Here is a 26,421-nt window from a genome sequence, read left to right on the forward strand (position 1 = left end):
TCAGAAGGATCACATAGCATTTGGGAGCAAAGATACAGGTGAGAATCCCAGCACTGGAGACCAAGATGGAAAAGATCTCCATGGCCACCATGGTCTTCCCTTTGGTGCTCTGATATGTGGGCAAGAAGGAAATCCAGACACTGCAAAACACCAGCATGCTGAATGTCAGGTGCTTGGCTTCATTGAAAGTATCTGGCAGATTCCTTACCAGGAAAGCCAGTGCAAAGCTGACCAAGGCCAGGAAGCCCATGTAGCCAAGGACAGAGTAGAAGATAACAAGGGAGCCCTCATTACACTGAACCACAATGAAGGAAGCCTCAGAGTGTGGATCCATCTCAACGAATGGGGGATATGTCCCCAGCCAGATGCCACAGAGGCACATCTGGATAAGGGTACAAATGAAAATGAGAAAGTAAGATACTGTTGTTCCCAGCCACCTTCTAAGCTTACTACCTGGGTTGGTGGCTCTAAAAGCCAGAACCACAGTGATGGTTTTGGCCAAGATGGAAGCAATAGCCACTGTGAACACAATGGCAAATGTGGTTTGTCTTAACAGGCAGGTGGTTGAAGTAGGACGACCAATGAAAAGCAAGGAAGAAAGAAAGCAAAGGATGAGAGAGGTGAGAAGAATGTAGCTGAGATTGCGATTATTGGCTTTAACTATGGGGGTGTCTCTGTGCATCACAAACACTCCAAGGACAAAGGTTGTGAGGATGGAGAAGCAGAGAGCTGCAGAGGCCAGAATCATTCCCAGAGTCTCTTCATAAGCCAGATAAGTCACTGCCTTGGGGAGGCATCTATCTTTCTCCTTGCTTGGGTATTGATCTTCAGAGCATTGCAGACACTGTTCTATATCTGGGAATATAACAAAAATGAATCTCTCTATAGATTATGAAGAGCATAGTTTTCTTTCTCCAGTAAATAATAATTTTTGTCATTTCACATAAATATGATTTTAAAATATTATTCCTTAAAGCAAATTTATAATTACAAGGTTTCAGGGTTCTTTGGAATCCATGATTTTGCTGATGGAAATAAAATATTCTTCACTTTTAATTATTACTGATAATTTTAATATTTTGATTTTAAATTAGAATATATATAATGTATCTATGGGATGTCTCCATAGTTTCCTAAATTTAATAACTGTATATGTCAAATCTGTCTTCTTCATGATTTCCATTCATTAGGGTGATATAAGTTTATACATTTGCATTACTTCAGTAACAGGGACCATTGCTCTTAGAAGGAGTATTTATTATATATGTACATAAATACTTAAATTTTTAGGTATATTTTACCTGAAATATTAATAAATTAAATAATTTTAATTAGGTGTTTAAGCTCATGAAACTTAGTTCAACTTTGTAATTTAGAGTTATATAAGTGAAAGCTTTTTGGAAAAGAAATTTGGTTAAATAGCATTTATTTAGACACTGTGGAGGTTAGGAAACAATTCACTTCTCAATAAGAGTAATGATGTCAATTTAGTCATTATATGGAAATATTAGGAAATACAACACCTTTCTTGCCATCAAAGCTTAGATAAGAAGGAATATTTAAGTAAAAAGAATCAGTAGCAGGTAAAAAGAAGAATGACTAGTCACCCTCTGATTTATACATGGAATTCATCCACTCACTCTTTCCATTTCATTTGTATATTAGCATGATAAAATTTATAACATTTTCATTCTTTTTGCCATTAAGAAATGGAGGCATCTATGGATTCTCAGCATGTCATGCTCCCACTATTTTATTCAAGAATGGCAATCACAAAGAAAAATATATGTATATAAGAAAACAGACATCCTAAAATATGATCCTCAGTCTTCGATACTCTGTCCTGTCTATTCAGTAGAAAAAACAGGGAAATTGACTGATGTAAGTCAGACAGTTTATTCATAAGCTAAAAGTATTAAGTATTTCTTTAATCTATGTATTTTAAATGTGAAATACTTATCAGGGGACTAAGTAATTGTTGGTTTTGCTCCTGTTTTTTATCTTTCACTTTAAATACAAGATGTCATGAGTGTTAATACTGTATTTTTAACTTCTCTTACTTTTTTAAAATTTAAGAAATCTTTCAGAAATACAGGCAGAAAATATTGTATTAATCTGCATGTCATTAGATAATGAATTGAAATTTTTTAAAAGTGATAATTTGAATAGATATTTCAAAACTATTGTGTAAACCGAATCCTCACTGAGTGTCTGGATGTCACATAAATACTCCAAATAGAGGTCCCGGGCTAAGAGCCCTAGGAACATGATCCAGAACTAAAGGTTATAGGTCTGGGTCGAGAAAAAGGATAAAGGTGTGGGGCAAGACACACCCTCTGATGTTATTCCCTTGGAGGTAGCAGTGGAGCACTATATCTGGGGGAGACAACCATGTGGAGGACTACGTAGTCAGGGTTAGGTTATATTAGGCTTAAATCTCTATATATCTGCTTTTTTTATTTCAAGTGATTATTAATAAACTATGGAAAATAAGAACCTGGAGTTATTAATTTAAATATAACAGTTTTGGCGACCAGAAGTCCAGAGTTTAAAACCCTTAATTCTCCTCTCTTAAGTTGTAGAGCAGTTTTTTTTTTTAACTAGACTAAAAAACAAATTGACTTCAAGACTGCCTCCCTCCTGCCTGCCACTTTTGCCTGACACTACCTAGGAGTACTTGCTGAGGGTGCTAAGCCCCCAAGCCCCTTGCTTCTACTGATAAGCTGCTGTTGCCACTTCTCACCACTTGTCTCCCTGCTGCTTCCCTTGCCAAGCCTGCTGTGTGGATGTTGAGATTTGCTATACCCTCCTCCCCTCCCCCACAAAGCTATACCTTTGTCACCCAGAACCCTGAAATGGTGAGAAAGGGTTGAGTAAACTCTAATTTCCTGACCCCAAAACCAGGTGTAATTCAAATCTCTGCAGTTGGGAGTCTGTTTTTTCTTTTTTTAAGATCTTTTCTGAGCCCCAACATGCCTCCAGCATTAGCTTACGTAGAAGGTAGGGCATTTTTGTAGAGCAGCAGCAGGATCCCTAATGCTGCCTCACTATTAGGGGGAGGAGTTTTTTGGGGGGTGTGGTTTCAGGCCCTGCCACCTTAATTTCTGCTCCCTTGATTCTGAGAAACATTCAGGGTCTAATACATTTAATGAACTATTTTAAAAAGAAAATAATAAATTTACTATAATAAAGACTATAAAAATAAAATTGGCGAGAACACAATATGAGGACAAACAACTAGAAAACAAAGGTTCAGAATTATTTCTAGATAATTTTAATAGATGTTATCAAAGTATCTTCAGTGGTAAGTGAAATGAAGCTCAAAGATGAACTTCCCTTCAGTGCCAGGTGCAAGGAATGCTAAAGAGACTCTTGTTTATGAAAAATAAATTATTTATTTTAATATATATATAAAGAAAAAAGGATTTCTAATTCTAAGGGATTCTATCTCCACCAAAATAAACTCTCAGGTCCCAAAAGGAACCACTTCTCCTATGGTTCACTTGCTACACTAATCCTCCCTGATCTAACTAACCAAATTTATATTATTTTAAATAAACCTAAGCACTGTAACTGATAAGTTCACCTTGAAGTTATAAAAATAACCAAGGCTAGCTGGCTGAGCTTCCACAAGAATCAAGTTAGGACTCATAGATTGGTTAAACTGTGAAAAGTTTAACCAATCTATAGACAGTAACAGATAAATGAATAGTGTTTCCTAAGTTGGAAAAGAAAACACTCGACTCCTTTAAGTCTTTCCCTCAGACCAAGATAGAGGCAAAGATGTTACCTTCTCCAGCCCTGAAAGAGAAAGCAGCTGTGTATGGTTTTGTGGACTGCCAGAATGCCACACCCAGAGTGTGTAACTGTCATAGAATAACAATTGTAACTGCCACCAGTTGAAATTAACAATCTCTCAGCTCTATTTGAAACTCCAATTCTTCCCTAAGCAGCTTCTCTGCTTCTTATCTTTAAACTAATAAAACAAAACTTATTTTCTAATATTATCCTTATGAGACTTAGTTTTCACTGGAAGAATTTTTGCCTATGATTAATAAAAGTTATGAAAAAGTATAGGACATTGTAAAATATAACATTTACATGAATCAGCTGTCAGTATTCACTATATTTTGAAACCACCCAGATGAACCTAGATTTGATTTGTATGTTCAGAATAAATATGAATAAGAATATAAGAATAAATAAAGAATTTGTATGTGAGGGAAATAAGAGAATTTAATATTCAAGGCCTAAGCTTTGGTGAATGAAATGTTGCTTTTTGAGGTTAATATTCTTAAGACTACCATGTAACTCAAAAACATTACTGTTTATATTTATGGAAAAAAATTTCAGCTTAAGATTCAAAACTAAAATTAAAAAAATAAAGAAATTCAGTGTCTGCAATTTGGGAGAACTAATTCTCTTTATGTACCTACCTGACCCGTTGGAAATTTTTCCTTCAGGGCAGAGAGTACAGTCAAAGCAACAGATGGGCTGACTTTTACGGAGTGTCTTCCTGAAGCCAGGGCCACAGCTAACACTGCATGTAGAACTTGGAGTCTGAGTTTCCATCAAAGGAAGAGAAAAAGTATCATTTTAAGAATGATTGCTAAAAGGTACTTGCAATGAGGCATTAATAATTTCAGACCCTTCCTATGGAAGCCACTTATAATAAGATATTTAAAGTTATGAAGAGTAAGAATGGTATATTTCTGAATGGAGATTTTCTTCCTGTTATTTCCTATTTCATTCTAGGTCATTTTCCCCCGAGACATGAGCATGCACAGAACCTCCACCAGACAGAATCAAGTTCCTTCATTCTTTAAACATTAATATGTTGCTGGCACATCTTCCATGAAGTACATGATGTTAGTGTATCTCTACAGTGCCCTTCATCTTTGTAGGAGAAATTTTGAAGTAATTCATTGAGCTCAGGAGAGGAAATAAGTTTCTTATATTGTATTCACCAAAGAAGTCCTCTTCTCTGTGTTTAAACGAGGTATTCTGAATGTTTCAAAGTGACATGACTTTACAGAGGTTATAATATGATTATCTGATTAAATACTTTTACTTGATTGAATCTAGGTAAGAATCAAATGATCTGATTGGTTGATATTCTTTCTTAGACTGATATATGGAGGTCCCTCTGGTGATCTGAAGAGGGCTGGGATTAATCTAGTTACATAGACTAATGAAATTGAATCAATATATATGTTCTATTATGAGAAGAGGACTACATATCCACAACATTCTAATTTGTTGTCATTTTTGTCTGTGTCCAACTTGTAAACCTACTTGGCAAAGAGAATGGAGTGGTTTATCATTCTGTTTTCCAACTGATTTTACAGATATAAAAAACTGAAGCAAAGAGGATTAAGTTACTTGGCCAGGATCATAAAACTAATAAGTATCTGAAGCCATATTTAAACTGGAGAAGAGGTGACTCCCTAACTCCTGGATCTCTGACCATTAAGCCACCACATTTAAATTAATCATCTCTGAAAGTACTCATAGATATTCTTGAGAACATAAAATCAGAATTTAATGTTTCTCTAGTGGCAGAATGCCAGATATTGGGTACCCTTTGGAGCTATAGGCACCTGTGGAGGAAAAAAAAAGTTGGTTCCATTCTCCATCCTATTGTTATTCAAATGTGTCCACTTGATCTGGAAAATTTCAAGATTTTCATCAAATGAAAAATTCAGATCATTGTGTAACTTAGTTGGAAACATTTTGAAAGAGTATTAAGAAAAGGAAATTAGAAAAATCAAGGTTCTATCTTGCTCAGAGCAAAAGGGAAGAGTAAGTAGATGCTTCAGCCTTGTCCCAAATACTTCAAACATCTTGAGGGAAGTTCTTGGGGCCATTGAAAAGACAACAGTGGCCAGTCATCAAACAGGCTCATTTATGCAGGTCATATTATTCACCTTCCCCTTACCTGAGCAAAATCTTCTGGCCAATCTATATCCTCTTCATTAATGATTAATTCTTTGTCATGAGAAATTACTTCTCCAACTTTCACCTGTGTGTCAATATGACCAGGGAAAGATTTAAAGTTCAGGATATCATATCTCTCATCAGCCAAACTGGCAGCATTCCCACATAAGACGTCCTTGTCATCAAGGACAGGATTGATACATTTCAGGAAGTGGTGGAGCTGAAGGGAAGGACAGAAACTGGTTACTCATTGGGGAAAGAAGGAGTTACTCCCATATCCTAAAACTTTATAATTAGTACATAGCAGACTATGCATTTGGACCTTACAAAAGCTGTCATTCTCTCCTGTCTTAAAATTCTTCTAACTGAGATCTTCCTAGTACTCTGCATTCTATTTTTTCTTTTCCTAGAAAATAATAGCCTATAGAAGAGTAATTGGGCCATTAAATTTACATATATGTTAGATAAGAAATAGATAAAAGTAACTTTATCTTCCCTTCACCAAACCATGAATTTCTTTCAAATATCTCTTATGTCTGAGGTTCCAAGTTCTTTGGTAAAAGCTATATTAACAGACAACACAGAGCTTCCTATATGCAAAAGCCTACTATTGCCTCCCATATACAGTCAGTGCTTTGAAAACTAGAACATTCTTGGGCCTTTCCTCATATCCCCAGAACTTATGATTATTTCTAGCACAGAGTAGAGGCTTAAGAAATGTGTATTGATACAAGAATTATTTTTCGGAACTATATTTCAACTTGCAAAAAGTCTCTTTAATTTAAAAAAAATGACTATCCAAATTCGGTAAAGAATTTGATAATTTGAATTTAGAATTAAAGTACAATTTGACATACATAGTGACAAAATTGAAAATAAAGAAGAAAAAAAGAATAGAAATGATTCAAAAATTTAAAAATTCAAAAAAATTCTGTGAAACAAAATGAAAGACAATAATTCTGATGGAGGAATAAAGGAAAGAAGTTGTTTCATTCTGATCAATTAAAAAGAAATGAAACAATAGCACAATTTGAGGAAGATTTGAGAAGCAATGATCTTGAGTACATCCAGAAAATAATTTTGGCATCAGTGAGAGCACGAATAGAGAATTTAATTTATATAAAAGAGGCACCCAAGAAAACTTTTGCATTGTGGTATATAATGTAGATGAACAGACAATGTTTGAACTGCACTCTCACCAGAATTGGTTTGAAAAGGGAAGAATACATATACACATTGAATAGGGTACAGATAGTTATCTTACTCAATAGAGAAGCTTTAGGAAAGGGAATAAAAAGAAGTAAAATAGAGAACAAATAAAATTAAAAAAAAACAGACTTTTAAGGAGAGGACAGACAAAAAGAATAGGAAGAATAAGCTAGAAAATAAAATGGAGAGAAATGAGCAGTGGTATTAATCATAAATATGAATATCAATGAGTTGGACTCACCCATAAAACAGAAAAAGAGCAGAATAGATAAGAAACCAGTATCTAACAATATGTGATGTGCAAGGAAAAATAGTTGAAACAGAAAGACCTAAAATTAAAATATGGTCTGCAGTAGCATGTGTACTATTTTAATGAGGTAAAAAGTTCAATGGTATTAATTAAGATTTCTGATAAAACATAAACAAAAAGGACCCTAATTAAAAGAGATAATCCAGGAAATTACATTATGGCAAAGATACCAAAGACAAGGAAGTAATATTAGAAAATCAGGCAGCAAGGTCTTCTGCTAAAGGCTTCATTTCTGAATAATATACTACGTCTAGAACAGAACCAAACTTGTTAAAATAAAGGACATTCTCCAGATGATAGATGGTCAAAAGATACAAAATGGCCATTTTCAGAAGAAGAAATGAAGACTAAGAACAGTCATTTTGGGGAAAAAAATGCTCTCAGAATTAATTAGAAAAAATGAATATGGAAACGACTGGGAGATACCACCTTATGTTTATCAGAAATGACAAAACATCAAGATGGTTAGAGAAAAATAAATATACTAATTAATTATTGGCAGAATAGCAAACTTCATCATCAAAGAGCAGGAGTTTCTCTCTCCCATTCATGAACATAAAACCACAACCTCAAAGGACCTCAGAAAGTGTAATCAGTGAATCTAAAACTTCGCTCTTGGGTTACATTCTTCTATGCCCTGGTCTGACAAACCTTTACCTATCCATTTCCTAATTTCATAATCTGATTGACTCCCGGACAAAGCAACTCCCTCTCTGCTATTTTACTTTTCTGAATCCTATTATAAAAGTCTTTTTTGGGGGGAGGGGGGCAGAACAAAATTTGGAAAAAATAACTTAGCAGTCATTTTTATATTGACATTTCTCATTTGTCTATCCAACCAGAGATGTGTTCTCCCTCATCTGTTTTTCAATTTCTTCTTTCAAACAATTTAAAATCTACAAAAACAATAAGCAGTCTTTTCCATGAACCTTGTTTTTCTCACCAGACTGAGGTTATTCTAATCTTTGGCACTATCTATATAGTACAATTTCATGTGGGGTGTTTTTTTCCTGGATCATTTCTTTCCTGCCTATTCTTCTTTCTCCTGGTCTTATATATATTTTTATTTTTATTTATTTATTATATTATATTAACATTGTATAATATAATAATATATTGTATTATTATGATATACTTATTTAGCTAAAATACATACATGTATATTTATGTTGGTGGCTAAAACGATGTGTCTCATCATTAGTGTGTACAACCAAATCCTATTTTTCTTCCTCATTTGGTATCATTTCTCCTTATGACTATTGAATTGAATTTCTGGAACTTCCTATTGATCCTGGGGTGACTGATCCAATAGAATTTCAGTTCAGAGCAATTATACTACATTCAGGTATTTTCAATATGCTTGTTATAAGTCTAGGTGATCTTTCTAAACCCAGATATCTCATCTTATATTGTAAGTTCTCTAAGGGATAACTCTAAGGGTTCATGAAAAATATTACCTTCCAAGAAAGAACTGGATTTTTTCCAAGTTCTGATGTTGCTTTTGGGTCAGTTTCAAGCATTTGGTGGAAAGCATGAGCCAATAAATAGACTTCACTGTAGATATTAAAACTCAGTTCCATTATGGTCTTATCCAAATACATAGGCGGTACATCTTCAAGGGACAAACTTTCAGAGCACAAGGAATACACCATTTCTACAGGACGTTTTTCTGAAAGTCTACAATTAAACACTACTTCCCAGAAACTCTTTAGGAAAATATCTTTAGTGTTCATAGTGGGAGTCACACTTCTTAAGAAATCTGTGAAACCAGGAATCTCCCTTTTGATTTGAGAAAGTATTAGTGTACCATGAAAATGGCTTATTTGAACATTAAAATCTGCAGAAAAATCCCAGGAAGAAGTGGTGACCAACATTTTCCCATACAATGTAAAATCATTCATTATAATAGAAAATTCATTAAGGGAGGCTGTATTTCCATAGATGAAAATCACATTAGAAGATGATGCAATAATCCTATTAAAGATTTTAATACCTTCATTGTCAAAGATAATATTTTTGGGAACTCGTTCCACAAAAGCCAGACACATACCATTCCTGGTCATCTCCTCTTTCAAATTGCTGAAGAATTGTTCCCCTGCCGTGTTATCTGAAATAACCAGCCCTACCCAAATCCAGCCAAAATGTAGCATCAATTGGACCACTGCGAGATGCAGAGTAGATTCCCTGCTGCCCATCTGATAGACATATGGATATTGGACATTATCAGACAGGAGAGGATCAAATGGGCCATAGCTGATCTACGTAAATATAAAGAAGAAATAGATTAGAATGGTAACATAAGTAATTTCAGCCCTCTTTTACATTTTTTATTTCAAGCAACTATCAGAGGCTTATACATAGCAGGTATTAATAAATGTTTGTTAATTTGAGTTGACAGATTATAGTTACAATAGATTTAAGAGAAAGCAAATTTGGCAGTGGGTTCAAGTTTCAGATCACAAAATGACAGAATTAATAAAGGAGACATTCTGAAGGGAACTCGGAATCTGTACCTGACCAAGAATTCTTCCTCCCATGTCTCCTTAAGCAATTAATCCTATATTTGAAAGGTTATAATGAAGAAAATATCACTTCTTCCATAAAGACTATTCTACATTTAGACAACCCTTCCTAACGGTGCCTCTTTTCTTAATTTGTAATTAAATCCACCTCTTTGGAACATTTATTTCACAGCTTCTAATTTGTTCATGTTGATTCAGATAGAACATGCTGGGCATCTATTGAATGAACCTCTAGGTTTAATATTTGATCATACTTGCAGGTCTTCTCTAAGAGATCTCATCTCTCCTTAACCTCATACATTAACCATTCCTTTAACCAACCTTTCTAAGCCAAATGTGCTATTCACATCAGGATCACAAGGAGGAACTAATGGCCCCAGAGTTGGTTCTAGAAGGAAAATTCTCTTTTCCAAATCCACTGAGTGATATAACAGGACTTCCTTCTACTGAAATCTAATGTCATGGTGGGCATTACACATTATCCCTTCCGTACTAGTAAGAACTCAAGGAGATTAGCACTCCTCCACTTTACAATTAATTAAATATCAAAATTCCTAGTTTCTAACACAATACTTACTTTAACATTAAATCTCAAGTCACCAAATTTCTACTGGAGATAAGGGAATATTTGATATTATCCTAAATTTCATCATGAATTTTCTTAGAATGAAATAAAAGAACTAGTAGTAGTAGTGATTTAAATCAATTTGAAGTAACCCAATCAGCAAGGATATCTTATGAGCTGAACCCACTATGGTCAGGTATTTGGAAAAATAGTCTCATATTCAGTGAGAAAGTGAGAAGCTAAAACAATGGTACTTCCTCATCCCATGAAATGTAATCTCATCAAATTATTTTTAGTCTTGTATCTATGATAAAAAATGTGTAAAATTGTTGAATTGGATCAGATTAGCAAAAGTTTGTAATGGAGTCAAAGCAATGAGGGTGCTGTTGTCCTAGCAAAGGGGAGGAGTAGGAGTAAATAGAATTCTTCCTCCTTCCCCTCTTGAAGCAGTTAGAGCAGAAGGAAATAACAGTTAACTGAATCCCCTTTAGACCAAGTAATGGAGGCTGAACAAGGTTGACTATTCCAGGGTTAAGTTGGTAAATTGATAGGAAATAATCACACAGAGATTAGCCACTCCCACTGTTTAAGACTATTCCGTAAACCCTAGGATAGTAAAGGTTCAAGTTGTCTTCAAAACAGCAGACTTGCTCTCAGGATAATAGCTGCACCAGTGCTTGCTTGGATGAAGGTTTTGCTTAGGTAATGTATATTGATGATAAATATAGCCTAGTATAACTTCACACAGGCTCTCAAATTGAACTAGGAAAGGCATTTATTAATTTCAGGAAAACAGGGACAGGGGAGGTGGATTTTAGGAATGTGGAGGAGGTAAGATATCTAAAATCTTCAATAAACTTGGTGGCTTCACTTTCCCCAGGGGGAAAAGTATTTTGAATAACTTAAATTTTTATCTCACTCACTAACTAACCTTTCTCCTAATCTAATGTTACTAAATTTAAGATGGTGAAAGTAACCTTTTGATTGAAGATCTGTTTAAATTAGAGATTAGTTGAGATACTGCAAGTGAGGTAATTTTTCCAGTGTTCACAGCCTGATATAGTTTCTATGGAATAATCCAGCAATGTAACACCCTAATTCCTGAGGTCAGAGATGAGCTAACAAAAAGAGGAACCTAACTCTTCTTCCCAGCCACTTGAACCCCCAAAAGCAGTGTCCAAAGTGTCCTTCAAAGTTGGGTATCATGGCTTTTATACCCAGGTTCCTAACTGCCCTAACTGCCCCCTCACCTGGAGTTCTCAGGGGCACTGTGGAATTCTGTGAGGGAGCTTTAACCCCACTTAAGATCATGGATGTTACAAAAATATTGCCTACAACCATGATAATTATATAAACAGAAGTGCAACTATGAAACGTTTCTATCTTGTCCCCCCTGTAACAAAGCAAATTCTTTGTCCTGAGCACCATACACTAGGAAAGTATACTCTCTCTTATTGATAGAGAACATGCCATCTCAGAACTATCAAACTGGCTAAAATGAGAGAATAGGAAAATACAAATGCTGAAAATGATTTTCAAAAATTGGCACACTACTAGTAGATTGTTGGTGTAAATATGTTCTAATCTAACCATTTTCAAAAATAATTTGGAATTATGTCCTGTATGTTAGAAAACTATGAATACCATTTGACTCAGCAATATCACAATTAGATATATTTTGCAAGGTGAACAAGAAAAAAGTAAATGAAATTAAATTTCCTAAAATAGTCATAGAGGTTCCCTTTCTGGTGGCAAAGAATTGTGACTGATGGCATGTCCATCAATTAGGGACTGAATGAATAGATTTTCATATAAGCTTATGATGGAATACTTCAGTATGATTAAGAAATGAAAAGCAAGTTGATTTTAGAAAAAAAAACAATGACTTGCATGAAGCAATGGAGAGTGAAATTAGCAAAACCAAGAAAAAACTATATACAGTAATAGCATTCAGAGAATAATCTGAATAGAAACTGTATGATTAAACCATTCTGAGTAATATAATCATTCAATTACCAGGTGACAAAAGAAAACATGGACAACAAAAAGAATAATAAAGAAAGTTTTTAAACTATATTTAGATCATTCAAATCATGCTTAGAGCATTCAAACTGTCAGATGAGATCAGAGGAGGATAGCTTTTTTCAACATAAATCTTTTGGAATTTCTTTGGATCTTTATATTACTGAGAATAGCAGTCAATCACAATTAATAATTATTGAATGTTGCTATTATTATTTAAAAATTCTCCTGATACTGTTCTATTCAATCTGCATCAGTTCATAGGTACACTCCAAGGTTTTTCCGAAATCATCCTGCTCATTTTTCTTATGCCACAATAGTATTCCTTCACAATTTTATACCACAACTTGTTCAACCATTCCTCAATCTAAGGGTATACTCATAATTTCTAATTCTTTGCTATCACAAAAGCACCTCATAGATATTTTTGTACATATCAGTCTTTTCTCTTTTTTCTTTTATCTCTTTGGACATAGATATACTATGCTAGTCAAAGGGCATGCATAGATTTATGTTCCTTTGAGCATAGTATGAAACTCTTCTCTGGATGAGTTGGATGAGCTCAAAAATCCACTCTGCAATAGAGAACTAATTTTCCAAATATCCTTCAACATTTGTGATTTTCCTTTTCTGTGATATTAGCCAAACTGGTAGCTGTCAGGAGATGTCTCTTACTTGCTTTAATTTGCATTTCTCTAATCAATAGTGATTTATAGCATTTTCATATGACTATAGATACCTTTGATTTCTCCAGATGAAAAGTGCATGTATTTAGGAATTTAGAAATAATTTGTATTCTTATCAATTTGACTCAATACTCAATATATTTCAGCAATAAGGTTTTTTGAGTTCTTAATTTCATGTTTGATTATAGGATTTAATTTGCTAGATTTTATTAGTAGTTTGCCCAATTCATTGATTTTTCCATTTTCTATATTACTGATACAACTCTTTAGAAATATATAAATTTTCACTATTTCTTTGACTATGTTCTATAAATTTTGATATACTATTCCAATGTTGTCATTCTCTGTAATAAACTTATCATTTCTTTGATTTATTCTTTGGCCTATTAAATTATATAGAATCTAATTAATTTGTCATCTCTTTTTCTATAGCCCTTTATGGAAAATAATTTTCATTACAATATGACTTGAAAAGTATTCATTTAATAATTGTACATTTCCCCATTTAGTCATATATTTTCTGCCTAAAAATAATTACTTTTTTTTTTAATTTTAAACCCTTAACTTCTGTGTATTGACTTATAGGTGGAAGATTGGTACGGGTAGGCAATGAGGGTCAAGTGACTTGCCCAGGGTCACACAGCTGGGAAGTGTCTGAGGCCAGATTTGAACCTAGGACCTCCTGTCTCTAGGCCTGGCTCTCAATCCACTGAGCTACCCAGCTGCCCCCCAAAATAATTACTTTTTAAGAATATGCCATGTATACTGGGAAAGGGATGTACTATTCCCATCTAATTATCTTCAAAATTCTAAAATATCTCAACTTTCTAAAATTTTATTCATTTGCTAAATTTTTTGGTCCATTTTAACGGTTTATTCATGTAGTTTTGAGAGATGACAGGTGAGGTCCCTCACTAATATATTTTAACTGTTGATTTCTTCTTTTAACTCACTTAACTTTTAAGAATTTAAATATATTAAACTAATTGTCGATTAAATATTTAGTATTCATGTTACTTTATCATCTATATGCTAGGAGTAGACACATTTATAACTCACTGATTGTTCAATTAACCTCAGAGTTTTTAACCTATCTACAGAAACCAGTTGTGAGCACAATGCATACTACTTCTGAGAAACACACAGGAGAACTGGGAGAACAGTAGTCAGGAAAGGTGGATGAACATTCTTCAAAGGGCTTAGCAAGTTGTCACACCAGAGGTAATTGTCATCCCAGAACATTCAGCCTCTGAATATCCTCTCTTTAACGTCACTAATAATTTACTAATTTGCTTCTGATTCTTCTTTCTTCTTTCCCCTTTTCATAATTCGCTTAAGATTTGTTTTTAGGGTCAGAGTTTTTTTATCCAACTCTGGTCTTTCCTCAGAAATCCTTGGAAGTCCTCTATTTCAGTTCAGAAGTATTTTATAAGGAAAATAAATTCTGCCTCTTCAGCCAGTTAAAACACTCACTAGAAAGTAGGCCTCAGAAAGTATAAAGATCTTTGTGGTAGCAACAATGTACCTTTCAGAATTATTTCTGCTTTACGTCCACAGATTTAGGCATCTAGGTAGCACAGTACATAGTGTGCTGGACTTTGAGGCAGGAAAAAAAAATCTGAGTTCAAATCTGGTCTCAGGTACTTCTTAGCTGTGTGGCTCCTAAGAAAGTCACTTATTGGAGGCAGCTGGGTAACTCAGTGGATAGAGAGCCAGGCCCAGAATGGGAGGTCCTGGGTTCATATCTAGCCTCAGACACTTCCCAGCTTGTGTGACCCTGGGCAAGTCATTTGACCCCCATTGACTAGCCCTTACAAGTCTTCTGCCTTGGAACCAAGACATAGTATTGATTCCAAGACGTTAAGTAAGGGTTTTAAAAAAAAAGTCACATCATTATTTGCCTAAGTTTCTGTATGTGAAAAATGAACTGGAGAAGTTAATAGCAAACTAATCTAGGACCTTTGCCTAGAAAAATCCCCAAACAGGTAAGAACAACATCTGAAAGGACCAAGCAACAACAACAGCAACAATAGCAGAAACTTTAGAATGAAATTATTGAACATTTCTGCTAAACTGGACACCTAGATGTTACATACATGGACATACAAAGTCTCTTCTGTTTCGGTGTCTTAGAAGAAGTTTTCTCTCCTGACTTCTCATTCCTGCCTCTGGTATTCACGGAGGTCAGGACAATCCCTCTCAAGTGTTTTTATGTATATCAGAATAATTTGTGAATGAGCAACGCTGAAAAGGATTCAGCAAACATTATACTGGAGGTGCTAATCCTCCCTGAAAACCCAATACACCTTTGGTGTCTATCTACACTCACATGTGGCTCCTAGAAGTCCTAGCATGCAAAGTGACCACACACCAGTAAAACTTCATTTACCAACAGTCTAAATGGGCTTGAGGATAACTGACCAGCCACAAACCTGTTAGCCAGATAGGATGTATCTCCCTCAAGCACACGAGGAGCTGCTGCATCAGAATGGGCTGATGGTAACAATTTGTTCCAAAGGCCATGAAGGCAGTAAAAGCAAGTGCTATAGAGCAGAGAAAGAATAGCAATTTGTGACTATAATTTAATTCGTGTACCCATTTGTAACTGGAAAGGACAATAAGAACTACATAAAGCCATCAGGATACCTTGATCCTTACTTCCTTGTAATATGCATATCATATGACACTGCATAATTAATGTGGTTTGAATGGAATTGTCCTGAATCACAGTTCAGTCATTATGCAATGTTATGTGGAGATGCAAAGCATGGAATCCCTGCAAAGATACTGGGACAGCCTCACCCAGAATTCCAGGGGACCCATATAACAGCAAGGATTTCCCTGATCCTAAATATCGAAATAAAAGCTAATCTTTATTCTACCAGTCATAGGACTCTGCTAAAAACAAGTGATGATAGATTGCCAAGATCTCTCAAGAATCAAAACTGAGAATACTGAAGCATAATGTAAAGAATCAAGTACAATATCAATACTTTGTGGCAGAGAAGCATCACAGAATTTATTGAAATATATAGTTTCTAACTTTTCTACCACGTACACCCCTCTTTTCCTGCTATGGAGGCATCGGGTAGGGCACGCAAGTAAATGGCATCTTGTTTTTGTATTTAATCAGCTCTTCATTCTGTTTCCTTGCCCTGATGACTCTATCCAGACCACCAAGAGGTATTATTTTCATCATAATATTCTCAGAGGATCCGGTTAGAAAATGCACATCAGGCACTTGATAAAAGACTAACTAGAAATAAGTTAAATTGAATGGACAAAAAATTTGTGTCCTAAGTGATGTATTACACTTTGGCAAATCAGGCCTTGATTAAATGAGGAAGAAATTTCTCAGCTGAAATTTAAATATCACTGTCAACACAGAATCAGATGGTACTTGTTAGCACAGAGTTCTGAAGGGATGGACAAGGGCTTCATATGTTTTGGGAAGATGTGCAAATCAATTTCAAAATAAAAAGAAACATATTCTTTACCCTTTAAATTTTCTGAGGTGAGTGGGAAAAAAAATCTTGTTTCTCTCTAAAATTTTTAGAGTTCTATTCAAATACAAAAAAGCCGAGAGGATAATACTATTAGTTAGGAAGATTCTTATTTGATGAAAAACTATCCCTAAAATTCCATGTTAACTGGAATGACCTGCAAGAATTGATGCAGAATGAAAGAAGCAGAACCAGGAGAACATTGTACCAGGGACTGGTACACTGTGGCAAAATCAAATGTAATGGACTTCTCTACTAGAAGCAATGCAATGATCCAGGACGATTCTGAGGGACTTATGAGAAAGAACACTACCCATATCCAGAGGAAGAACTGTGGGAGTTGAAACACAGAAGAAAAACAACTGTTTGATCACATAGTTCAATGGGGATATGATTGGGGATATAGACTCTAAATGATCACACTAGTGCAAATATTAAAATATGAAAATAGGTCTTGATAGATGATACATGTAAAACCCAGTGGAATTGCTCACTGGCTATGTGAGGGGGTGGAAGGAATGGAAGGAAAGAATATGATTCATGTAACCAAGGAAAAATATTCTAAATTAATTAAATAAATAACTGATCTTAAAGACTAAAAAGAGAGAGAGAGAGAGTGAGAGATGGACCTACCAATTAAAAAAAAACTATCCCTAAAAACAAATAATTCAATATGGCATCACCTCATCTAAAGAGCACAATGAGTTCCTTCATAGAGGGCACTTCCCATTTTTTTTGCATTTCTAATTTCTTGTCTGTGACTAGAAGTTCTTGATGAATGTTAATTGGCTCACTGGTGCCTATTGACTATTTGAATGAGAAAGACCATACTGCCTAGACAACAGTATTGCCTCTCTTACCTGTGGGACTTTATAGAGTCCTAACAAGGTGGCCATGGCCACGGAAAATGTAGAAGTCATCCCACCAATGACAGCCACTGATTTGTGCTGCATGTCACAGTTGTAGTTAGGGATGGTTGGACCCTTCCCTGACAGCCAAATCAAAGAGTTCTCCATAGCTAGTTGGCTTTGATGGAAGTTACTGAGCAATTGATATCCCAGAGTTATGTTGGGTAGCAAATGGGGATCCTTGTTGATCTCATCCACAGCAAATTGGAAAGTGAGAAAATGTTGGTAGTGTTTGAGCATGGACCTAAAGAGGCAGGAAGAAAAGAAAGAATTAGACCCAACTTGACAGAAACAACAAGGTGTCATATCGGAAAAAGTGTAGGTCATTAGCGTAATGTTTTCAAGACTATATATAGGACATGACTAACACTTAAAGGGCAGTCACTGAGTAAAGGGAAAGAAGATGCTGTTAAAGTTTATAAATTGGTTGAAATGATGAGTGTTGTAATATAGGATTAACATTGCCATGTTTGTTAATCCTATATTACAGTGTGCAAAGGATGGGATACATCTCTTCATCAGACATTGAAATATATGAAGAAAAAATGGAAAACAGTGTGAATAGTACATTCCAAATAGAGTGTGAGAAGGAGCAGATCAAACTAAGGTCTCATGTTTTCTCAGTATATTTTATGGCCATGTATGCAGCTGAATTTGAGGGGAATAAAGTGATATTAGAAGTTTGCAAATGCAAGTGAGGATTTGGAAGAGTTATTGTGGAAAGAAGAGGAAATCCCTTAAGAAGCAGTACATAGAAGTACACTTATAACTTTTGTAATGAAAGCAGTATGCAAGTTTTTGTGCCTTCATCAAATGTTTAGCAGAACCTGTGTAGGAATGAAGCAGTAGCTACTGGGAACAGTCAGGGATGGCATCTGCCAATGCTTAAATAAGGACTGGTGCTATCCAAGAGGTCATGGAATCACAGAAGTTCCACAGTGGAAAAGACTAGTCCTTTGTTCCTTCCTCTGTTTTTCTCATTCATTTATTAGTTAAATATATATTTACAAAATGCCTTTACTGTGCCAATCACGATTCTTGGAGTTTGGAATCTAAATGTGGAAATGAAATCATGCTGTGATTTTTTTCTTTTGTCATGTTTGTAATAACAGGGATATTGGGAAGCTGATGGGCCGGCCAGGGCCAGATGCCTGCAAGACACACTTCTCCCACACAGACAGGCTTGAGTGAGTAGGGAGGGGGTAGTACTCCTGGCTCTCAAACCCTTCCCCCCAAGCAGTTGGTTTCAGTTAAAGATGGTGACAGGGCTGAGTATCTTCAAGCAAGATGCAGCAAAGGCAATTCTTTAATGATGTTCCCTTTCTCTAACTTATATCCCCACAGGTCTGATTAAGGACTGAGTAGTAGCTAGATATCTTAATATTAAGGACTGAGCTGGATCTGACTTTTTAGGCTGGCAACTGACAGGAATCAAACTTAATGGCTGCAGTGAGTATCCTCAAATAATTCCCAGGCACAGATATTAAAGATAAAGCTTATATTGATAAAAGAAAGGGAAGGCAAGAGTGGGTAATTAGGATTTGGATAAGAACTGGGAAGCCCTGAACTGTCAGGTTGAAGCTGTCCCTCTCCCCCCCCACCCCAGGAGGGAGTGGCAGACCTTTAGCTAACTTGCTCTCAAAGCTAATAGTAATTACTTTTAATGTCTACATAACTAAATTATTATTATTATATTGATGCTTGAAAGGTCTAATCCTACTAGACAGGCAAACTCCTGAGTAGAAACCATAATGGCTTTTGCCACTATGGCCTCCCAGGCAAACCCCCAAATCAGGAACAGCAAGCAGAAAGATCTGTTCCCCTCAACTCTCAGGGATCAACTGTTTTAACTCCCTACCAACTGCCCCCTCACCCAAAGTTCTCCAGGGGGGGGGGAGTTCCCTGGAATTCTGGGTGGGGCTTGACCCTGTATTTTGCAGGAATTCCAAGCTGCCATTTTCTTATTACACTTTATATATTTGATTGGTAGGAAATAAATTGTACACAAACAACATAAACAAATGCAACACTAGTACAAAATAGATACAAAGAAATATCTGGATTTTGTTACAGTAACTTGAAGACTCATGATAAAAATCCTTATAGAAAACAACACTCATGAATGGCTTTGGAGGAAACAAAGGATTTGGAGTGACTGAGTAGACATGAGAGCATCTTTCAGACCTAGGACACAGCCTGTGTGCGTATATCATGAAAAACTATGATTTCATGTATGAGATGAAGCAAATAAGTCAATTTGGAGTCAATAACTTGAAGGGGAGTGTTGTACAATCAACCCACAAAGGAAAATGAGGTCTGTGTGAGAGTCTGAAAGTCTATAAGACTTTAACAGATGAATTATTATTTGCTTTTGAAGGTCTTAATTAGGTATTGGTAGTCCTTTGTGACTACAACAGAGGAATAATTCGGGCACAGTTTTGTTATCTAATATTGTTCTGGTAGCTCTGTAAAAACCAAAACCAATCCTACCAAAGGTGAATCTTTTCAAGATACATGACATCCTCTGCCCTTTTATTTAAGGTGATTCACTACCCTACAGTCTCTAAAAGGAATTCATTCTATATTGTTATATTAAAGGAGGTCACTGATATCTATTTGATGTATATGAAGATGGAGTACAGAGAGATGTTAGGATGACATCTCTCTCCTTTATAACAGTTGCCCAGGCAGGATCCTTTAGGTCAAAGCGGTTTATCCCTTCAGGACCCACCTGGGGTTAATTGATATTAATTATTGGGCTCTTCAGCTGAGGTAACGTTGGTAATCTGACTGCTTGACTCCCTTCCTAAATAAGCTTTGGAAACCAATTCAGGAAGGTACTTTTAAACTTTGAATATATTTGATACAGAAAGATAATGGTGTGGGATAGAGGTAATGAGAGACCCTACTTTAAATTGATACTAATGAATCTCTAACTGCAGGCAAAAGAAGGAATCAAGATGATGGCTTGCTTCTCTCTGGTACAGCCTGGCCAGGACTAAACCAGAGTGAGTAAACTGCTGTGAAATCTTCAGCTTCTTCTTCAGTAGATCTTAAGCCTAATCAGTTGAGATATCCACCCTTTCCACCCTCTTCTTCTTCTCCTGCCCACTTCCCGGATCCCTCCCAGGCCCTGGGAAGCCTAGATAACTAAGATGATGAACTTCCTAATATCTAGGGGCAGTAGAAACAGAGATGGTGGTCTAATACAAGTTGATGACGGTACAGGAAACACAGGAGGAGCTTGCAGGGTTGAGTTTGCAAGTCTCTATTTCCTCAAAGACCAGGATCCACACTGATCTCTAGCCTCAGGGACAGATAAAAGACCCAAGAACCTCTGTCAGGGTTCTCAACTGCTCTCTCCTCAGTCCGCATGTCTCTCTGGGAACATTTCATCCAACTGCTTCACCTGTCAATCAACAGTGAACTTCAAGCTCCCAGAGATTCAATATAACAATATTTATATCACTTCAACCATTAGGAGATATTTCCTTAGATCAACCCTAAGATATTTTGCTGGCAAATTTAAACAAACTATCCTATTTGTGACCTTTACATAAAACAAAAAAAAGAGGAATGAGTTTTCCAAATTAATGATATGTACTATATTATTACATTTATAACATTTCCTCCAGTTTTCTACCTTCTTGCCAACCTTTTGCAGCTTTTTCGACAATCCTGGGGACAGAAAATAACACAAAACATCCAGTGGCTTGACTAGATTTTTTGTACTGACTCTTGCATTCATTGTTTCCCTCATTTCTTTGTTCACTAAACTTCCCCAATATTTTTTTCTCTTCATAACCGTGTTTCAGTTTTCTTAGATTTAAAATTAATATATTCCAAATTATTAATTTCTATAAAGTTTATTAATAAACACTTGAAATAGAAAAGATTGATAATCATAGATTTAAAGTCTCTTTCTTACTCTAATTCTGACCTGTGTCACTCATCCTGCAGGATTCTGCATCCATCCCCTGCCTGCTCGGGAAGTAGTGAACCCAAAAGACCCCATGGTTGGGGCAGCTGGGTAGCTCACTGGATTGAGAACCAGGCCTAGAGACAGGTTCAGATCTGACCTCAGATACTTCCCAGCTGTGTGACCCTAGGCAAGTCATTTGACTTCCATTGCCTACCCTTACCACTCTTCTGCCTTGGAACCAATACATAGTATTGATTCCAAGACATTAGGTAAGGTTTTTTTTTTTGTTTTTTTGTTTTTTTAAATCACATCATTATTTGCCTAAGTTTCTGTATGTGAAAAATTAACTGGAAAAGGAATTAGCAAACTACTTTATGACCTTTGCCTAGAAAAATCCCCAAACAGGCAAGAACAACATCTGAAAGGATGAAGCAACAAGAACAGCAACAACAACAGAAACTTTAGAATGAAATTATTGAACATTTCCACTGAACTGGACTCCGATGTTACATGGACATACAAAGCCTCTTCAGTCTCGGTGTCTTAGAACAAGTTTTCTGTCCTGACTTCTCATTCCTGCCTCTTGTAATTATGAAGGTCAGGACAATCCCTCTCAAGGTAGAAAAGTAGTAGGGGTAGGCAATGGAAGTCAAATGACTTGCCCAGGATCACAGAGCTGGGAATTATCTGAGGTCAGATTTGAATATAGGACCTCCTGTCTCTAGACCCCATGGGCTCCACCCACACTCTTTTATCTAGGTTCCTGGATGCAGCATTGGCATGTGTAAATGGGATAAACAGGTCAGTAATCCAAAAGAGGGAGGGAATGAAATTCCCTCTACACAGTCTTAGTATTCTGGTGTTGTTGATTTTGAAGGCAAAATTAGTAATGGATATAGCACTGCTAAGTTTCTCTTTGTGTGATTACTTTGCCATCCTCAAACCTTCCAATACTTTCCACTGTCCTAAGTTGTCATTCATTGTTTTATCAAAACTTCCTCAGTTGGTGTCATCTGGAACTAAGATATGCCTCACACATATACTTCACCAAGCTCTGGGAGAAGATGGGACTCGAGATATTGTATTCAGGGAATGTATCACTTTAAATGGCTGGGGTCCTTCCCATTGTCTACAGAACAGTGATCAGTAACTACCTTGGAAGCTATTAAAAAGATCATTCTAACAGTTATTAGTTTTAAGATATACTTTACTCCTAACAAAAACTGATTAGGTTACTGAAATATCATCTTCAACCCCAGTGTTGTAGGATCAGAATAAAGATGAGATGAAGAAATTCTGGGCAAAAAGAAGAAATTAATCCAGGATGTTTAATCAAAAGAAGGACTGCAAAGAGAAGAACTTTGAATGAAGAATATGAGGAGACATAAAATCTTACCATGCAAACACGATAATTAAATGAGAGCTAGAGAAACAGTTTTGAGACTTTACATGGCCATACCTTGGCAAAATTACACCTCCTGAGAAGATAAGTCCCACAGGAGGAATAAGGAATATTGTTCATTTCACACATCTTAGTTTGGAGATATCCTAGAAGATAGCATAATTCCATTTTCTCTGAGGACATTGAGGTAACCACCTACTGACAATACTAAATTCAGATTCAGTCACTAACTTCTCTGCTAAAATTGCAAAACTATCAGAAGGTTGAGAAATAATGGAGAAGGAAAGGACAGAAAACAGAGTGAAAAGATAGAGTTAATAAGATATGAGAGGAATTTTTCTAAATCTGGTCTAGAAGGGTTCAAAAAGAGCAGTCTCCTTATTCAAAAGAGGAATTACTCGCACAACAATAATCTCAAATACAGCCACCTTTGCCATGATATTCATTGACAGAGTTTGTGAGGCCAGGATCATTCTTTTGTTTGTCTAATACCTTCTTCATGGCTTGCACATAGTGGCTAGATAATTCAGTGGAGTGAAATGGTCCTATAGTTTATATTTCCTAGACACAGAAGGGGTGAAAACTCAATACGATTGATGAATTGATTCAAACATCATTGGGAACTTTATTTTGTTTGGTATTTTATGTATATGTTTCTGTTATGTTCCAATGCTAGGACTCTAATATGAAGTAATTTGACTAAGTTGCTCTATAGTCCATAAAAGCTTATAAGGGAAAGGTAAACATTTTGTACTCTTTCACTCACTATTAAATCTCTTTCAGGAAGTAAGAATTGAAGCTTTTGGTTGAATAAAATTCTGGACTAATTATAGGATTCTGAATGATTTCTGCTTTCTCAAGATTTAGTTGATGATAGATCCTTCTAATAGTTTGCTATATAAATATTGAGTCTCCCCCTATGAAAACTTTATCCAAACTGGTTCTAAACGTCATCCCAAAAACTTCTTCAATATGCACCTGATAAGAAATATACCTTTAAATATTTAGAATAAATAACCTCTACTCAAATATGGGCATTCTTGGGGAATCTAATTTTGCCACCTGAATCCCAGCACTGAGTATATTCCCTCCCTGCTATGTCTACTTAATCATTACCCTGGGTGAGTTCCTTCCATTTGTGGTGAAAAAAAATTCCTATTTATATTGCCACAAAGTGTGACAATATCAATATCAATATCAATATCTATATATATATATATATACTATTTTTCTTGCTACGCCATATGCAATGAAAAAACTTTGTGATCAGCTTCCTGAATACCCCTTTTCTAGAAATTTCCAAACCCAGGTCTTTCCTTTAACCAAAGCTGTGAGGCCAAATAAAACACAATTCTGTCCACAATTACAGTCAATCAGGAAAATGGATAAAAACATTTCACCAGTCAGAAATATAATTCAGAATAACAACTTACCTTAAATCTGATTGTATCCAGTCTGGAGGAAATCTGGAAGATACCTTGTCAATTTGAGACTCAGTCTTCAGAAACAGGGAGAGGAAGCCCCCTATAACTAGATCTCCTTCCTTTCTATATGTAGGACTATGTTCTATTTTTAAATGACAAGGATCCTTCCCCATCTGGTATGCAGAAAAAGAAAATTGACAAAGCAAGATCACAAATAATCTAGAGGATGACAGCCCCAGCTTACCCAAACCCATGGCCAATATCCAAAATATAAAAACATTTAAGGAGAAGAGAAGTCTAAGATGATTGGGTCGTTCTTTATTCATGTCTCTATGGACAGATTCTCTAACTAAAGATTTTTCTTTTCTAATAAATGCTCCAGTTTTGAAAAATCCCTCATATACTGGAAATTCTAATGTGAGACATGAGACAGGACTCTGTTTAGGATGAAGGAAAAAGATAAATAGAATGGGGTATATTTATGGGACATTTTTACCTCCTGGCTATTATTCACCTCATTCCCTGTGGAGAGGCAAGGAAAGTCATCATATCTTCATGCCTCTGCAGTGGTACTCAAAATAATATGTTGACTAAAGTCTGAGAGTGAAGGCCTATGGGGACCATTCTGCCCTGCAACTCTGCACCTGCATCCTCCTTCCTGAATTAAAACTCAAGTGACAAAATAAGTTTTGGAACCTGCTTCCCTGCGTTCCATTCCTGGAGCATTAGCAGCTTCCCTGGGTTTTGAGATGTCCAAAAACCTCTATGATCCATCTCAGTGCACTGTTTAGACTTCTGGAGAAATGTATGCACTCTCACAAAACCAAATCTCTGCAATGACTCAGTATTTCCAGATATTGTAATCCACTCACAGATAATTAAGAAGGAATCTAGAGTTGACTTATGTTCCATTGAACTGCCATATGTTAATTGGTGTCCACTTAAGCTCTTTACTCTCATCCTCACTAGACCAAAGTCAAAATTTTATAATTAATCTGAAATAAATATTCAAGACCTGATTGATTCTGTGCCAATATTTCTTTATATGAAAGACAAGAATCATAGCACTGCAATAAGTCAACAGTGTCCTCACTATGAGTTTTTTCTCAACAAATTTTATTCGCAATCCAGATATAGCTACCCTTTCTGGATGACTCTTGTCTCAATCTTCCCATCAATTTCCCATGCTGGGACCAGCACTTATCCTACATGCATTTCCTAGTTCCTCAAAACAAGATAATGTAACAATGAAGTATGCTAAAACTTTATCACTTATAGCTATGCTGACCATGTGACCCAACATCCTTATGTTTACACATACTTTGGGGAATGATGATCTCTACACTTTTTGCCCTCGTAGGAACTTCAATATAACAACATACCTCTGGTAACATCTATTAAAATAAGATTTCATTTTAAAATCTCACCCTTTTCATTAAGGAATTGGAGTTTACTTTATAATTTCATGTAAACTCATTGTTGTGAGCCAGCTAGACTTAACTACTTCAGACCAATTTCATTCTAGTCCAGGCCTTAGAATCGGAGCATGGCCAACCATTTTATTCAGAATGTCTAGCGCAATGCTTTGCACATAATCAGTGATGAATAAATGCTGACTGACTTCTTACTCTGAAAAAGCAAGATTGGAAGGGGAAAAGCCAAGATGGCAGAGTAGCAGCACAGAAAGCTGGAACCACTCTGAGAATTCTTGAAAATAACCTTAAAATAGTACCTCAAAATGGAGTCACAGAACTATCAAGAGACAAGGGGGTGGAGTGAAGTAACTCACTGCAAAAAAAAATGCCTGGGAAGGTAGGCAGAGAGGGGCTATTTCACTGGGATAAGATGGGAGCCAGAAATAAAACCACTCAAAGAGAAATGCAAGTTACCCATCTTCCACCTACTGCACCAGGTTCATAGACAGGAATCTAGGTACCTGGTGGCATTCTAGAACCACAAGATTGAAAGATTGATTCAAGATTCAGTTCAAGCCATCTCCCAAAATTCTAAG

General features: G+C 35.9%; 1 protein-coding gene across 1 annotated transcript in view; it reads right to left on the bottom strand.

Annotated features, from left to right (window-relative positions):
* The window catches only part of LOC123251808 (vomeronasal type-2 receptor 26-like), a gene marked incomplete at its 3' end in the record, with an annotated part of 27,977 nt that extends 3,313 nt beyond the window's left edge, over nucleotides 1-24,664 (bottom strand). Inside the window, exons 1-6 of the mRNA XM_044681121.1 lie at nucleotides 24,420-24,664; nucleotides 17,615-17,906; nucleotides 8,914-9,714; nucleotides 5,939-6,157; nucleotides 4,437-4,560; nucleotides 3-855 (exon numbers count right to left, since the gene is read on the bottom strand). Coding sequence (XP_044537056.1) covers nucleotides 3-855; nucleotides 4,437-4,560; nucleotides 5,939-6,157; nucleotides 8,914-9,714; nucleotides 17,615-17,906; nucleotides 24,420-24,664 — 2,534 coding nt within the window. The remainder of the gene's footprint in view (nucleotides 1-2; nucleotides 856-4,436; nucleotides 4,561-5,938; nucleotides 6,158-8,913; nucleotides 9,715-17,614; nucleotides 17,907-24,419) is intronic.
* Nucleotides 24,665-26,421: the final 1,757 nt, after the last annotated feature.

The sequence above is a fragment of the Gracilinanus agilis genome, chromosome 6 (assembly GCF_016433145.1).
Source record: "Gracilinanus agilis isolate LMUSP501 chromosome 6, AgileGrace, whole genome shotgun sequence".
Classification (NCBI taxonomy): domain Eukaryota; kingdom Metazoa; phylum Chordata; class Mammalia; order Didelphimorphia; family Didelphidae; genus Gracilinanus; species Gracilinanus agilis.